General features: G+C 35.4%; 1 protein-coding gene across 9 annotated transcripts in view; it reads left to right on the forward strand.

Moving 5' to 3' along the window:
- Positions 1-16,535, forward strand: part of PCLO (piccolo presynaptic cytomatrix protein) — a 322,564-nt gene that overhangs the window by 229,003 nt on the left and 77,026 nt on the right. For all 9 annotated transcript variants that reach the window (XM_084786068.1, XM_084786071.1, XM_084786069.1 and 6 more), the window contains exons 11-16: positions 3,508-3,616; positions 4,155-4,222; positions 5,039-5,253; positions 10,754-10,804; positions 13,523-13,647; positions 16,189-16,215. In XM_084786068.1, coding sequence (XP_084642194.1) covers positions 3,508-3,616; positions 4,155-4,222; positions 5,039-5,253; positions 10,754-10,804; positions 13,523-13,647; positions 16,189-16,215 — 595 coding nt within the window. The remainder of the gene's footprint in view (positions 1-3,507; positions 3,617-4,154; positions 4,223-5,038; positions 5,254-10,753; positions 10,805-13,522; positions 13,648-16,188; positions 16,216-16,535) is intronic.

The raw sequence follows: 16,535 nt of genomic DNA on the forward strand, positions 1-16,535 counted from the left end.
TTACAAGAGTAGTTCTAGGTGCAATGGAAGCCATAGAACCTAAGGACAAATTGTACCCACTTTTCTTTGAGGTACCACCATCACCCATAGCCTTATTCACATACGCAAAGAGAATAACAGTGCTGAATGCATTTGAAAACCTCCACCACCATTTCTTCACTAAAACTGATACCCTACTTTAATTTTGTGAATCTTCCCCATGTACTTTACTTTCCATCAGATAATAGGGTTGTGTCCCAGCGGCATCTTGTAATATCAGCAAGCTAAGACAAAGGTGACACTGACTTCTCTCTAGCAGAGGCACAGAAGGGAGACGTGCAACTGAATCACTTTCATTCCTCCCATTGCTTCTGCTAAAATTACATAGTGCATACCAGGTTCCTGATTGTTCCTTGATAGCTTCAGTTCTTAAATGTCTGCAATTTAGTTAATATTTCCATATACATAACAATCTCTAAGGTATCTTGCCTTGTTATTATTAAAATGGCTTTGTAAATAATTTGGTTACATTGTGCCGTGTTTAAATACTTGAGTATTTGTTGCACTTAGTAGAGCTACAATATAATGTTAGTAAGCATAAACTGAATGTCTTTTCTTATTTATTTTACTAGCAGTGACCTAGGAGAATGCTGACGACTCTATTTGTATACAGCCAATAACTGTATAGTGTTAAGCATATTTTTTAATCTCTTATATGTCTCCTGTTTTTAACAGATTAAATTAGAGTGAGTGCCTGTTTATTGCTTTGTAGCTTTATAACACTAGTCTAAAAACTTGGGCTGTGCTGCTTTTTAATTTAATAATAACTTCAGTGAGATTTTCCCCTTTACTTATTTAATCACATCCCACCTTGTCTTCTTCTCAAGTTGGATTTCCATGTTTTTGACTTTAGTAATTTCAAAAGTATTTTAAAACTCTATCCTTTCTTTGAAGAATATCTTTGATATTTAATTTGTGTTTATTTGAGTCTGCAGGAGAATTTTTTGATACATAAGCATTATTAACATCATTGATTCTTGAATACTATGGCCATATAATTCCCATGACTTTATATCCTAATCAATTCACAACTGCTTTATACTTTATATTCAAAAGACCTTTCACATAATTGACTAAATTTGTTCCTAGTTACTTTATCTTTCAAAGTATTTTGTATTATCTTGAATATTATAGAGTTGCTTTCTTGCTTTCTATTTTTATTAATGAACTGTCGTTACAGCAATGCTAGTGAAGTTTTATGTTTACTTTTTATCCTGCAATTTTGCCACATTTATCACTCCTAAATAGTTATTGAGTAACGCTTTTGTGGCTCTCTGGTTGTAAGATTGTGTGTGTGTGTGAACAGTGAGAGTCTGACTGCTGTTTCCTAGTCCTGCTGCCTTTCCTTTCTTTCTTTTGCATGATTGCCTGAACTAGCACTTAAAGACCTTTGCTGAGTAAACATGCCACGGATGGGCACCCTTGCTCTATTCAGATCACAGAGAGAACTGCTCAGCCTTCTTTATTCATTTTAACATTAACCACTGGCTTATTATAAATCTTTCAAACTGTGATAACATACATTTCTCCTATACAAATTAATGGCTATTAAAATATTATCTAATTTCCTTTATGTAACTACTGAGATGATTCTGTGATTACTATCCTTCATTTTGTTTGTGTCTTGAATCAAATATATTGTTTTGAAATTACATGATGTTTAACTCATAGTTCTATAAATGTTTTATGAAATGAACACTAGTGGAATTTCATTCTCTTACAAGAAGTGAGAAGCATTGGAATGGGAAACATTAAATAATTATGATTAAAATAGTGGCCCATTTCATAGTACATCAGCATAAGTACCAGGCCAGGACACAGGAACTCGTAGAATATTTTTAGCTTTCACAAATGCACAAAATAACATGAAAAAATATGGGTGCAAAAGTTCAGGTGAATGTCCTGGGACATAGCAGCTCCCCGAGTTAAAAGTGTGTATCTTGGCAGGAATCTGATAAACAATATATGACAATGACAATATAGATGCATTTTTATTTCAGTTAAGACAATTAAGTTTTACCAGTGTCCCCTTTGTTCTAAAATGTTTTTTTTAGACTGAACAGGCAAACACAATAGAAAAAAATAGACCTTTGACTATTTCCATGAATTATGATTCTGTAGAAACATGAAGAGTTAATATTTAAATTATTCCCGAATGAAGTTTTCAATTCAAAATAAATGTAGGTTTTCTTTCTGGCTTTTAAAAATCCTTTGTGTTGTGCTTTCATTGTGCCGAGTTATTCTTAGTATCATTGTCTTATGTATGTATATTATTTTCTGTGTACAACAGCTGGGACAGTTGAAATAATCCTAAGACCCATCTGAAGGTAAAGTTTTCTTGGAGTAAGTTAAAGAAAAGCCTTTGTGTTACTCTGAGCCTTTTGATAGACTTCTTCTGTTACTCCACTATGTATAAAAGATTTCCTCTACTTAATTGCAACTAGTAACACACCTCCCAATGGATATAATATCATTAAAACTTAAAAACACAGCCAATTATAAATATGGTAATATTTACAATTTTCCACTGAAATGGTGCTGAAGTAAGCAAGAGTGAATTACACTGAGTGTGAAGTTTATTAAAAATATAATAGTTCACTAATTAGTTTTCATTCACTACGCCATGACATACTGTCATATTCCCTAGGGTAAATCTTATAACATTTATAAATATTTGGGCACCTTATTAGATGATATTCATGAACATATCAGCTTCATGTAAACCAAGTCAAATATGTACTCTTACGTAATTTTGACAACTCACAAAATGACCCAAAAAACTGCATGTAAAAATGTTTTAAATCTTAAAGATTATTATATTCTTTTTGTACAAATTTTTCTTTTCATATAGGTGGTATAAATGAAATGCCTTGACCAGGAAGGAAGGGTACATCATTTATTAGATTCTGTGAAAAATGAAAAAGTGGATTTTCAAACTACAGAGTTTTGTACTATTGTACAGGCCACAGACCTGCAAATCTGGCTTTCTTGTACCATTCTTGTTATTCTCTTCAAAAACATCTGCAGTGAAATAGAAGACACAAGTACAATCTTCTTTATCTAGGCAAAATCAAGAGCAGATCTTTATGAGGCAATCCTACTGACTTTTAATCACTCCATTCCATGAAATAATGCAGAAGTCAGCACACTCAAGCCAATGGTTGCAATTACTTGTATGTGTATTCTCTAAGGTTCTCTTAGTGGAAGTGTGAACAGAATGCATGTATTTGGTAAGAATTTATAGGTCTGCAAAAGCAGAACTTGCATGTTGTCTTAAACACATACCATGCATCGAGGTAAGTTTGTATCTGACTCTGTAACAGTGTTCTGGAGAACACTGAAGCAGTGTTCTCGGAAATGGTGTGCTGCTCTGGCTTTTTAAAGCAAGCAAGAAGTCTTTTGTGCCCTGTGAACCAAGGTTGATGATAGTACACATGTTTGAGTTTACAACCAAATTTTTCTTTTTAGGGATGCAAGTTTTGGAATGGAATGGGATCCCCTTAACTTCTAAAACATATGAAGAAGTACAGAGCATCATTAATCAGCAAAGTGGGGAAGCAGAAATATGTGTAAGACTGTGAGTTTTTCCCCATCTTTCTGTTTCCATTTTTTGGCTATCCATGTCTCTTTTAATTTAAAATTGTTAAGGTGGAACCTTTGCCAGTCAGCCAGATTTTCAGTAAGTAGGAAATCAAGTCAATACAAGATTTTTGGCATTCTTGTGTCCTGAATCAAAGGCTAAGGCTAGATGCTTTCTGGTTATGTCACAGTTCTCTCCCCTTTGTGCTTTTATTAAAACATATTTCATTTAAAACAAGGCCAGAACCCATGTAGAGTTTATAAATGTGTGTAATATTTTGAATCGTCTTGTGTTTATTTCATAAAGATTTCACCTTAAATGATCATTTTTATCAGCTTTGACTTTTAACAACATTGCTAATATATACCATTGCTAGTACATACTGGGTGAGCAGGGTGAGCATGCCTGGGAATTGCTTTATATCATGAACCACTTCTCATTGACCTCCTGAAAATAAAATCAGGGCAATTGGAAAAGGCACCTTTTGGTTCAGGCTTCCTTGGTGTCTTTCTTAATAACCTGTCTCAATTTTTAGGGACCTCAATATGTTGTCCGATTCCGAAAATCCTCAGCACCTGGAACTTCACGAGCCACCAAAAGTTGGTAGGTGACACAAACCTGGTTTCAACCATGAATGAAGAGATACATGCAGAAGTAGCCTGTATTAACATAGATACAAACAAAATTATAGCTTTATATACATGTTTATGATTATGATATCATTATTAGCTTTCTGGGGAAACTTATATTTAACTGTTAGACTAAACAAGAAATCTATGTTAAATGGGTACTATATGAGTTCAGGTTTTACACTGATTAAATATTAATTTATCATGAGAAGGCAATTTTTGAGCCATTCCTTTTTAATTACATAACTTTTAGTTACTATTTTTTATTTCAGCACAACTTGACCCTTTACTGTTGTTATTACAATGGTACTAGAAAATCAGGAATACTGAAATATACAAGCCAGGTCATAGATAGATAGATAGATAGGTAGATAGATAGATAGATAGATAGATAGATAGATAGATAGATAATCTGTGAAATTTTCTCTATAAAGAACAAAATATGGAAGATTTAGAAGAGAGGAAATATGTGTTCTTGCAAATGAGTTCTTGGAGATAAAATGGGAGTGTTTTGTCATCCCCACAGTTTATTTCATTAAATATTCAAAATATTTTTCTGAAAACTTAATAGAACTTCAGATTGGCCCTGTAGTTCATCCTAATACTCATATATTGGCCTTCTGGATTTCCCTAGAAATAGATACATAAAACTGCAATTGAGTACACTTGATTTTGAAAGTTTAACTTTGCCCTTAAGTAATGTTGTATCATCATCACCTAGAACCCCAACCAGTGCCATAGTATGTCCAATATATGAACCCAAGACATAAAGCCTTTTGTTTTGTTCTAGTGGATAAGGCAAAGTCCCCAGGGGTGGATCCCAAGCAGTTGGCAGCAGAGCTGCAGAAAGTCTCACTCCAGCAGTCACCTCTGGTCATGTCATCAGTCGTGGAGAAAGGGTCTCACGCTCACTCGGGTCCTACTTCAGCAGGCTCCAGTTCTGTTCCCAGCCCGGGGCAGCCAGGGTCACCCTCCGTGAGCAAGAAGAAGCATGGCAGCAGCAAGGTGAGGAGCGCCCCATGTCACCACACATGGCCAATTCGGGCTGTTGAATCCAGCCAGCATGTAGACAAAAAGGGAAGTAACATTAGGAATCATGTTCGTTGTGACAGGTCATGTCCTAATGATCTACTGAAACAAACATTTTCCTCTTCTGGCCGCTTAACTGACCCAGATAGAGAATCACATCTCGTAAGATATTTCAGTTTTTAGATTGACAACCTTTAACAATGTGAGACTTCCAAGAGTTGATGTGTGGCGAGGGGTTTACTCCTATATACATTAGGTTTATGACTTTTTAAAACCAAAATGTATATAGTCTGCTAGATTTTTCACATTAAAAAATACAAAGAAATAGAAATAATTTAGGACAAGAAGAAATAAAGGACAACAATGACTGATGATCACCATTCTGGGTTCTGTTTCCATTCCAACTCATGGGTTGCTTTTCATGTGAGTTTCTTTACTTGTAGTAACCATTTCTTTACAGTTTCTAGAAAGTAGAAAAATGGATGATGCAGTAGTACTTCAACCTAGTAAAAGCAGATGACAATAACATGTGTACTTTTCTGACTTGTTACTCTATTTAGGAGGCGTTCCTGCTACTTGCGTGTCCACTGAGCCATCTCTGCTATGGCACACTCCTACACAATCTAAAAATACCTAGAAAGGACGTGGACTTCCTTTCTTAGACATGGCTATAGACATGATGCTATTACATGCACCCTGATACCCTTGTGATCAGTGTTACATTCCTGAGGGCTTCAGCTCTGGTTTATGCTCCACAGACACTTGTCCATGACCACTGACTTTCAGGAGTCGTGCTCTACCCAACTACAAAGATGCAAACTCTCCTCCCTCTCATTCCAGGGAGAGCATGGTTCTACTTCGTGCTCCTGGTCCAACATCTCTTACACAGCACCATATAGGAGTGTCTTAAACACGCATTTTTTTTTACACAGCCTTGACTAGTTCAAAACATGTGTGGATGGAGCTCAGGGATCTAGATTTTGTGACTTCTCCAGCTTGTGGGAGACTCCTTAACGTTTTATCATTGCAGATATAATTGCAGATGAAAAGATTCTCAGCCAAACTTAATGGATATGAGTAGAGAGAGGACACCCAGAACGCTGGGACCACGAAAGGAGGTAGTTAAAAACCAATTTAGATGAAAGGAAGAAAGGCACCAACATTCCAAGAAGAGCACACAACCTGAAAAGAGCTGCGCAGTCAGCAAACCACATGTCTTCTCTCCTTCCTTGCATCCTTCTCCTCCTCCCCCTGCCTCCGTGCTCTCTTCTTTCCTGCCTCCTAGCCTCCTACCCTGCCTGCCTGATTTCCTCCCTTCTTCCTCCCAAAGGTGCTTTCTGTGAACCACAGTTACCAGGTTCTTATTTTATTCTTCTTTTTAGCTGCATGTGCATTTTCCCCCTGAGCACATATTGTAGTTGAGTGATTTTTTTAGAACAGTCAGGAAGATCTTCTGCATTGTCAGTGATCACTTATGAACCTCTGTTCTTGTTATAGGAACAAATTTACAGTTTTTCCTTTAATAATATGTTAGCTTTGGGTACCATACTTTAAAAGATGAAAACCCTAAAAATGGGGCAACATTAGGAATGTGGTATTGGCAGCTATTATCACATGTAGCCATTCTTTCCTTCTCCAATAATTTGGGCCTATGTAGCTTTATGATATCTTATTGAAATATATATATAATAGTTTCTATATATATTTCTATATAAATATAATATATTCTATTATATATATATATATATTTCTAGTGTTTCATTTTCCAAAAGGAAACTGCCAATCACATTTTGGCAGTCTGGCCAGCATCGCTATATATGAAATGCAGGCCTAATTCCAGTGACTTTGTGTGGAAAAAAAATTCTTTGATACAGGGTTTCTCTGTGTAGCTTTGGCTGTCTTCGACTCACTTTGTAGACTAGGCTGGGCTCGAACTCACAGCAATCCTCCTCCTGCTTCTGTCTCCCTGAGTGCTGGGATTAAAGGCATGTACCACCATGCCTGCCTAAGACTCAAATATCTTAACACAATTTTTATTTTACTAACAAGATAAAGTGATGATATTTAGAATTCACATAGGCATTATTATATTTGCTATTTATATTTAGTGCGATTATTAGAAAATGTTAATTAATTTAGTGACTCACAAATATAGTCCATTGGAAAATTCTAGTACAGAGACTATTTAACCCTTGACAGTAACATGAATCCATAATCAAATCTGGTCATTATTAACATATATGTGGTATTGAATGCATGTGTGTGTGCACATGTGCATGTGTATATTTTTAAGTGAAAATGTGAAGGCTTACCTTAAAGAGAGCACCAGGTATTTATCTTTTTTTCCTTTTTTGTCTTACTTTTAGCAGGTACCTTTGGCTCAATAATATATTTGTAAATAGTTCATAATATTTTGAGTTATCATTTGTTTTCTATCTCCTATATAATAAATGGTAACTCTGAAGCATTTGTATCCTAATACCAGGCAAAAGTAAAGACAAACGTACCTTACATCTCTAAGAATTAGGGTTTTAATTTTTTATTTGTGTAGGAATAAAGCTAACTAAATTAAAATTAAATTGCTTAAAATATACTCATATACATTATAAAATATGCTAATAATATATAAGTTACACTTAAATGAAGATAATATACTAAATCTAAATTGCTTAAATTAAAATTAATATAAGTATATATTTAGATGTCTTTTTTAATTTAGATATTTAGAATACACTTATGTAACATTTTTACTCAGTACTTTTATTAAAATATCTGCAATTGCTTGTAAATATTTTGGCATTTGTTTTGTTAGTTTTTAAATAAATATTTTTCATTGCTTTATTTGTTTATTTTGTGTGGATGGAGCAGGCCTGTGTATGTCATAGTGCATGTGTCAGAGTCTTCTTTTGCACCACAAAGTCCCACTCTTGTCAGACTTGGCTGCGAGCCCTTTAACCCAGCGGGCCATCTTACTGACACTTTTGCATCTTTTAATTCTAGTGTATACTCAAGTTATTTAGCATACTAATCACCTATAATGCCTACTATTTTCCTGAGCATATTCAACATCCATTCTTCTAAATATTTTATATAAATATTACCTTTTGGTCATTACGTTCACCCAACTACTTTTCAATGGGACACTAGATCTCATTCTCATCCACCTCCCTCTTCTCTTTCCTTACCTCCCCTCTGATAAACTGCCACACTGGTCTCTATTTCTGTGAAAAACATGAGTTTAGATTCCACATGTGAGTTAAGAATATAGTATTTGTCTTTCAATGCTTGGATTAATTTTGTAACTCACACATGTTACAAACAACAAGATTCTATTTTATTTTATTAGTGTAGCTCATTAGTATGCCATAGGGTATATAACACATTTTCTTTATCCTTAATCTACTCATCTATTGACAAACTGATGTTACCATACTTTGCTGTTGTTTATATTTCTGAAATATATGTGGACATGGAAAGGCCTCTTCAAAATACAGATTCCATTTCCTTCAGACATGTGGCCAGCAATGCATCACTGGCTCCTGTTCAATCTCTTAGGATCTAGCATACTGTTTTTAAAATGGTCATGCTGATTTGCAGTCCCACCAACAGTGCTCAGGGGCTCCTTTTTCAGCTTGGTTTTTCCAGCACTTTTCATGATAGTCTTTTTAATAATAGCCTTTCCTTGGGGGTGTTTATAGGTTTGATCTCCATTGTTAGTCTGATCTGTGATTCTCTGATGATGGGGTGGGGTGGGATGGGGGTGGGGAGGTAGGAATTTTTTTTATAGACCTGATCAATTGGTATATCTTCTTTTAAAAAAGATATTTATTTAGAACTATGATCCTTTTTTATACTTATTCCGTTTGTGGTTATTGAGTTTTCAAAGTTTCTTATATATTGGGGAAATAAATTGTTTGTCAGATATGTTTTGCAGATGTTCTTTGTTCTAAGGGATGTGTCCGTATGTGTTTGGTTTCTTAGCTGTGCAGAAGCTTGTAAGTCCAATTTAATTCCATTTGTCAATTCTAGCTGTTACTGTCTGTATACTTGGGGTCACAGACGAGAGTCTTTCCTCAGGCCCCTGTGACTGTTTCTCCTATATTTATATAATTATGTGCAAACAACTGCAGAGTTTTGATGTTAATAAATAGTTTATGTTATAGGTGATATTAATTTGAATACCTCTAACCCTCTTGACCCCCACCCCCAGTGGTAGAGTTGATATTATTATTTGGGAGTCTTTTAAAACAAGATTTTAAAAAGTTTTTTTAAACTGTCTTAATTCTGTGATAAAATCATATTTAAAAGATAAGTAAGTGAGTATGTGAAGATACTATAATTAATATTTCAATTTACACTCAATTACTAAAGTAAAGCCAGGTTTGCATACCTATAAGTAGATAAGCTTTTATGTATAGGATGGCTGCCACTCTGCATTGATGCCTTATTACCTAATACTCTGTCATAGGCTTGGGTCCAGAGATATCTCTACATGTGTATAAAAATATAATGGAAATTTAACAAGTTCATAAACAAGCATCTATTCAGGAGCATGAATTAGCTTACAAGATCACTCTTTTTAATTTCATTATTTATTAACTTATTTTGAAACAGCATTTCACTGTGTTGCATTAGATGGCCAGGAACTCATATATACACAGGCTGGCCTTGAATTTACAGTGGTCCGTTCACCTCTGTCTCCTGTGTGCTGAGATTAAGACCATATACCATCCTGTCAGCCTGCTAGAGCTCTTTCTTAACTGCTTTGAAAGCTCTATTTGCCCAAGGAGTTATGAGTGACATGAAAACTTATCTAAAAAGTTTGATTTATTTAGAGGTGGTGTGTTCTGAGTACACATTTCACATGGGTGCCTCACCATGCCAGGGAGCTAGAAGACAAGGAGCACAAAATATGACTTTCATCCCATCTTCTGAGCTCCTAGGCAGTCTTATGTGAATATCATCTCCTTAATATGTAGAGCTTTAAAACCTCTAAATACGCCATGTGTGGTGGTGCACACCTTTCATCCAAGCACTCGCAAGGTGGAGGCAGGCAGATCTCTGTGAGTTCGAGGCCAACCTGATCTACAAAGCGAGTCCAGGACCGCCAAGGCTACAAGAGAAACCCTGTCTTGAAAAGCAAACAAACAAACAACAAAAATCCCTCTACATATTTAAACAAAATGTCATAAAATAACAACAATCATTTTTGTTTAAGTAATTGAAAGTACTTAATGCTGACATAAAATTATGGCTTCACAACAGGTTTTTCAAAATGAAAAATAAATATATGTATCCTAAAATTAAACAATAGGAGAATTATAAGAAGATGCTATATTCTGAAGCAACCAAATGGATAAAATGTATTTTGCAAGCAGTGAGCTGCAACCAACAGAAGTTAACTTCAAAAGACAATTAAAATGAGAATACTTATGAATAATTTTATTAATGTAGTATGTGGTCTTTAATATTTCAGACTACTGATGCAACAAAGGCTGCCTCTCATCCAATTACAGGAGAAATTCAGGTATGAAAAGGTTCTAATGTCATCATTCTATCTTTTTTTTTTTTTTTGGCCTTTGTCTATTGACATTTCTAACAATCTGGCTCTTTCATTTTCTATAACATATACAAGGCTATGAAGGAAATACAACATTGTAGCATAGAATGTATGTGTGTGTGTGCATGGAAATTAGTCATAGCTTTGAAATTCCAGACTGCAAAATCCTCCGTCCTTGCCTACAGATGTTAGCAACTGTGTATTTCGAATTTATTTCATACACAACTTCTCCTTCCAAAGGCCTGGTGGTCAATCTTCAAGTTTCATGAATCCAGTGATGTCTTTTGTTAAATCAATTACTTAATTAATAAGCAACTATCATAGGGAAGTTTGTTTCATACTGTAAGTTATAAAAATTGTAATTTTTAAGATCAGAAGCAAGAATTTTGACTGGAAAATAGAATTAAAAGTATAGAACATTGCTGTATAGTTCTGGTATAGTGTGTTATCACAGTTTATGTCTTATTTTGAATTACAGTAAAATATTTTTTTAAATTTAGATTTAGGTAATATCAAAAAGTAACTCAAGGTAGATGAGAAGTAAGAATTAGCAAAATACAAATTAGTTGTCAGAGGACAGCAAGGGTTGAAAAAGGAAAAACAAATGGGTCTCCACTGTAGTGTAAAGTAAATTCTCACAAAGGACTTTACAGGGCAGCAGAGATAGGAACTAATGTTTCAGTAAACAAAGAGAAGGGCAGAGGGTGTCACTGGCAGCGGTAGCACACAGGAAGCCATTGTGCTCACACTCAAGCAAGGATGGAATCTGCTCTTAGTGGCTGACGCTTCCAGAAAGAACTTTGGATACAAACAAAGGTGAATTATTCTTCACATAGTACAGCAGTGTTACATGTTTTATAGTAAGGGGAAGACTGATGAAAAAACATGTAATACAAAGCTGTGTGTCAATAGCCTACAGAAAATATTACGAGGGCAAGGGTAGAAAAACTGGAAAACCAGTGAAGTGACTGTGCACACACAGGCAAAAGCTAAAGTGAAGCAGAGAAAATGCAAAGGGGTGTCCCAGGGAGCATCCCCCGGAAGGAACTGAGGGCACTGAGCATGACCTGCTATGCAGTCCTGATCTTGCTGGTCCTCTGCTGCTTGCTGATGTTAAGAAGCAGAAGTCTCCCCCCCCCCCTCTCTCCCTCCTAGTTTATATATGTATTCATTTTACATCCTGGTCATAGAGCCCTCTTCTCCCACTCCCTCTGCCCTATTCCTCAGAAAAAGGGACACCTCCACCCCCAAGCCAGCCCATGAAGTCGCATCAGGAATGAGTACATCTTCTCCTATGGCCTGGGAAGGCAGGTGCATCAGGTGGAAGTGATCAAAAAGCAAGCAACAGAGTCCATGTCAGAGACAGCCTCCCCCGACTCCCATTACTAGGGGACCAACATGAAGCCTGAGATGCCCATCTGCTACATCTGTGTAGGGGGCCTAGGTCCAGTTCATGCATGATCCTTGGTTGGTGCTTCAGTCTCCACAAACTGCTCTAGACCCTGGTTAGTTGGCTCTGTTGGTCTTCTTATGGAGCTCCTGTCACCTCTAGGTCCCTTTCTCCTTTCCCCCACTTTTCCACAAGACCCCCTATGCATTGCCCCATGTTTGGCTGTGAATCTCAGTGTCTGTTTCAAATCGCTCCTGGGTGAAGCGTCTCAGAGGACAACTCTGCTAGGCTTTTGTCTGTAAGCATAGCAGAATATCATTAATAATGTTAGGGGTTGGCTCTCTTCTATGGGGTGAGTCCAAGGATGGGTCAAGCATTGATTGGAGATACCTACAGTCTCTGCCCTATCTGCTCTATCTTTATTCCTGCACATCTTGTAGGCAGGGTGAATTTGGGGTCAAAGTTTTTGCAGGTAGATTAGTGTTCCCCTCCCTCCACTAGGAGACCTGTCTAGTTAGAAGGTGTCTTCTTCAGTCTCCATGGTCCCTGCTACTGGGAGTCTTTGCTAGAGTCTTTTCGTGTCCTCTCAGACCTGTCTTTCCACAGGCAACACAGGAAATACTCAAACTTTTGATTCTTTTTTATATGCATTTATTTTATTGCACATGTATAAAACAAACTACATACAGCAGGGAGAACCATGTGACAATCATGAGTTCTATAAATGTTACATTCATAGTGGTTTGGTTATTTGTATTTGGTAGACTTGAAGTAAATGTTTCTGTCTTGTTGGGTCTAAATTTCGGAATGAAATTCAATATCTATCCTATCTCAACTCTAATAACTTAACTCCTTTATCTTGATCTAAAAAGATCTTATCCCCTAACCAACTAAACTATCTAGACTTCAACTCCCCTCAGAGACATTTTCAAATTATTTATTTTATTTTCACAATCTTAGCAATTATAATAATGAATAACAGTGAAGTGTTATTGTTTTCCTATGAAAAATATAAATATAAAATTATAATAAGTATTTAGTGTATGATATTTCTTCTAGGCCAACTTAAACAAGGTCCAGAGTCTTTACTGTGAAGTCCAGTAAACATGAACAGTATGTTCACTGAAATCTAGACATGCCTGGGAGCTTCCAGTTAAATGGGGCATTAACTGTTTAGTTTCAAATTTAGATGAAGTAGGTAATTTCTTACAAAGTGTTAAAAGAACTAGTAAAGTATCAAACAATACTGTCTCCTGTGCTTTTCTTTTCATGGAATTGTTTTCTATACCCTAAAGCTTCAAATCAACTATGATCTTGGAAATCTGATAATACATATTCTTCAAGCAAGAAATCTCGTCCCCAGAGATAACAATGGCTACTCTGACCCTTTTGTTAAGGTGTACCTACTTCCAGGGCGAGGGTAAGTACAGAGGCATTGTCTTCTAAGTATTGCAGCCCACAGGCTAAACAATCGTGATAGTATCTTCTATTCAATAATTTCCATGCCTAACCTGGATGGTCTTTCTTTGCCTACATTTGCCATCATATTCACTTCTAATGTGTAGATAAGGTTAAATTAGACTTTTAAATTTAGTTATTAATGGTTCTCAGAGATGAGTTGTCATAGTAAAGGCAGTCTACTTGAAAGCAAGCAGCATTTTGGTTGTGAGAACCACTTTTGCAGCAGTTAGTCAGATTAACTAGAAGAGCACTTAAGAAATGGTGGCAGATTTCAAGAACTTCCATCTCTACATTCACTTGAAAACTCAACTTTTGTTCACTATTTATTTTTACACAATATATGTATTATTATCTGATATGGTTGATGTTCACTAAGTGACTTTCTATGAACTCATGTTAATATACACATTTTCAAATCAATGCTTTAAATATAGTAACAAATAATAGCATTTGAAGTACTACTTTTTTATAAATAAAAGATGTTTCATTGAATCTTTAGTGGGACAAATACATTTTTGATATAAAGTAAGTGCTTGGGGGCTTGGGCCTAACTCCATGGCAGAGTAAGTGTTTAACATGTCTGAATTCTTCATTCCCCAGCACAAAATAAAAAACACTGAGTAAAAAAATAAGTGTCCTTTAGAGATGCATAATGATTAACCACATAATTAATGCTAATATCAATGTTCTGACATAACGGTGAGTACTTGAGAATGGTTTCAAAATGGAGATTTGACCTCTATAAATCACTGTACCTAATCTAAGCTATTTATATTAGCCAAGTTAATGTGGTGAAACCAAGAACAGTCAACAAATGGAGATGTGTAAAAACCTTCCCCAGCTACCAGGAACACTGGGTTCATTTTTGTTTAGTTTAGAGGTGACATTTGAGTATTGATTTTTGCTTGGAACTTTTAAATATAGTACAGGAGCACAGATAGTAGTCTAGTGACTGACCATCTTTTATCTTCAAAAGCTTTTCTTACTAGCTAATTAGATTTCACATTTACTCATATACATTTATGGCCATATAATTTTAAAAGAAATCCTACCAGTTAATCCTTTTGCAAATATTTAAGTATGAATCTTTAAATGCTAATTCATATAAAATCCACAAATGATTCCTTCATTTCCTTAATAAGATCTTTCATAGTATTTTGGGTTGGTTGAGAACCTAAGTAGTGTTTGTAGAACATGCTACCCATCAACAACAAATGCTTTCAAGTACAAATCAAAGATTCCTAAAACTACATTATGTGCTGTGATGCCTCAACAGATTTAAAAGCATCCAAACGATGTAGATGTGTTTTCGGAGCATGAGCTTTGTGTGAAGAGGAGCCATATTAGAGTTACGCACTGCTGTACATCTGCTACGTACTCACTAAGGCACCATAGGCACATAACAAATTTTTTGATATTCAGTTTCCTTGTCACTATCAAGAGGGCACGTTCACAATTTTTAGTTTTTCAGTGGGGAAAAAAATCTGACAATGCAGAGACAATATATCACAAACAGAGTATAGGTATTAATTCCATACTCCTACCTAAAGAATTCCTTCTAGAACATTAGAAATGTTGGTGTTGTTTATCTAATTTTATTTTCTTAAGATTTTTAAATCCTCAGTAATTCTAGGTAGAATTAGAAAAAATGGCCATATAAGCCAGGAAAGAGAATCTTTTATGTTTATTTTTATTAATTAGTAAATTTATGCTACATTTTATGTTATATGTCATAAAGGACTTTACAGATGTAATTAAAGATATAAATCTTACAATGAAAAAAGTTTATATATTTGATTATACAATTTGGCCACATCGTTTAAGGAGAGAATGACAAAAATAAACAAACAATAAAATTTATTTTAATTTGGGTCATGAGAACTTTTGTGTTCTTTAACAAAATTATGAACTTATGGGATTTGTCTGTAAGTATTTTTGATTGTGTTAATGAAAAAGTACTGTGGTTTATTTTTCCATCTTCCCTCACTGGAGCCTGAGGAATCTTTTATGCTATATAAGAGTACTTATGCTTATGCATGGTGTGATTTAGTTGGAAAGCTGCCAAGTTGAGTAAGTAAGACACAGAGACAGGAAAAATGAATATTTTAGCCTGCTATATAATGCTTAGCTACTAATGATTTAAAAAAAAACTATAGTGAAAGGGAAAACAAATGCACACCTAATGCTCTGACCCTCATATAGTTCATAGATCCCTCATAAGGTGGGCTTCAGCTCTGAGGTAACTAACATGCTTAACTCCTCGACGGTCCGTAAATTATCACTAATTACTGACTGACCATGTAATTAGGACTTATTAGACATGTGACCATATAATTAGGATTTATAAGACATATTAGTGCTGTTCGTGGTAGTTCTAAGATTATCTTCTGCCCCCGCGATTGCTAATCTCATGTTTCCTGTCTATTTCTATTCCTAACTTTTTCCTGTCTTTCTCTCTTTCCTGTTGTCCCCTTTACTCTGGCTTCTGGAATCAATGCAGTCAAGTCATGGTTGTCCAGAATGCAAGGTAGAGTTGATCCTCCTTCAGTGTCAACTGTGCTGTTAATACCTAGAGTTGTATTCTGTGTGTTTTTATGTACATCGGCTAATACCGCAGCTTTGGCCTAAACTTTTAAGAATTAGGCCTGCAACAAATAGTTCTAACCAATGTGAAATAGGACATAGAAAATATTAAAAACAGAAAAAAAAAAAGGATAAGGAAATGTCACCCTAAAACGGAATATGACTGCAGTTTCCACTGAATCCAATTTAGTTGTTAATGAGAGGATCAGAACTTGAGTTCTTCTGACTTCTTACTACAAATGAAGATATTGCAAGTTATTTTTT

Source organism: Acomys minous (genome assembly GCF_964271855.1).
Source record: "Acomys minous genome assembly, chromosome: 6".
Classification (NCBI taxonomy): Eukaryota; Metazoa; Chordata; class Mammalia; order Rodentia; family Muridae; genus Acomys; species Acomys minous.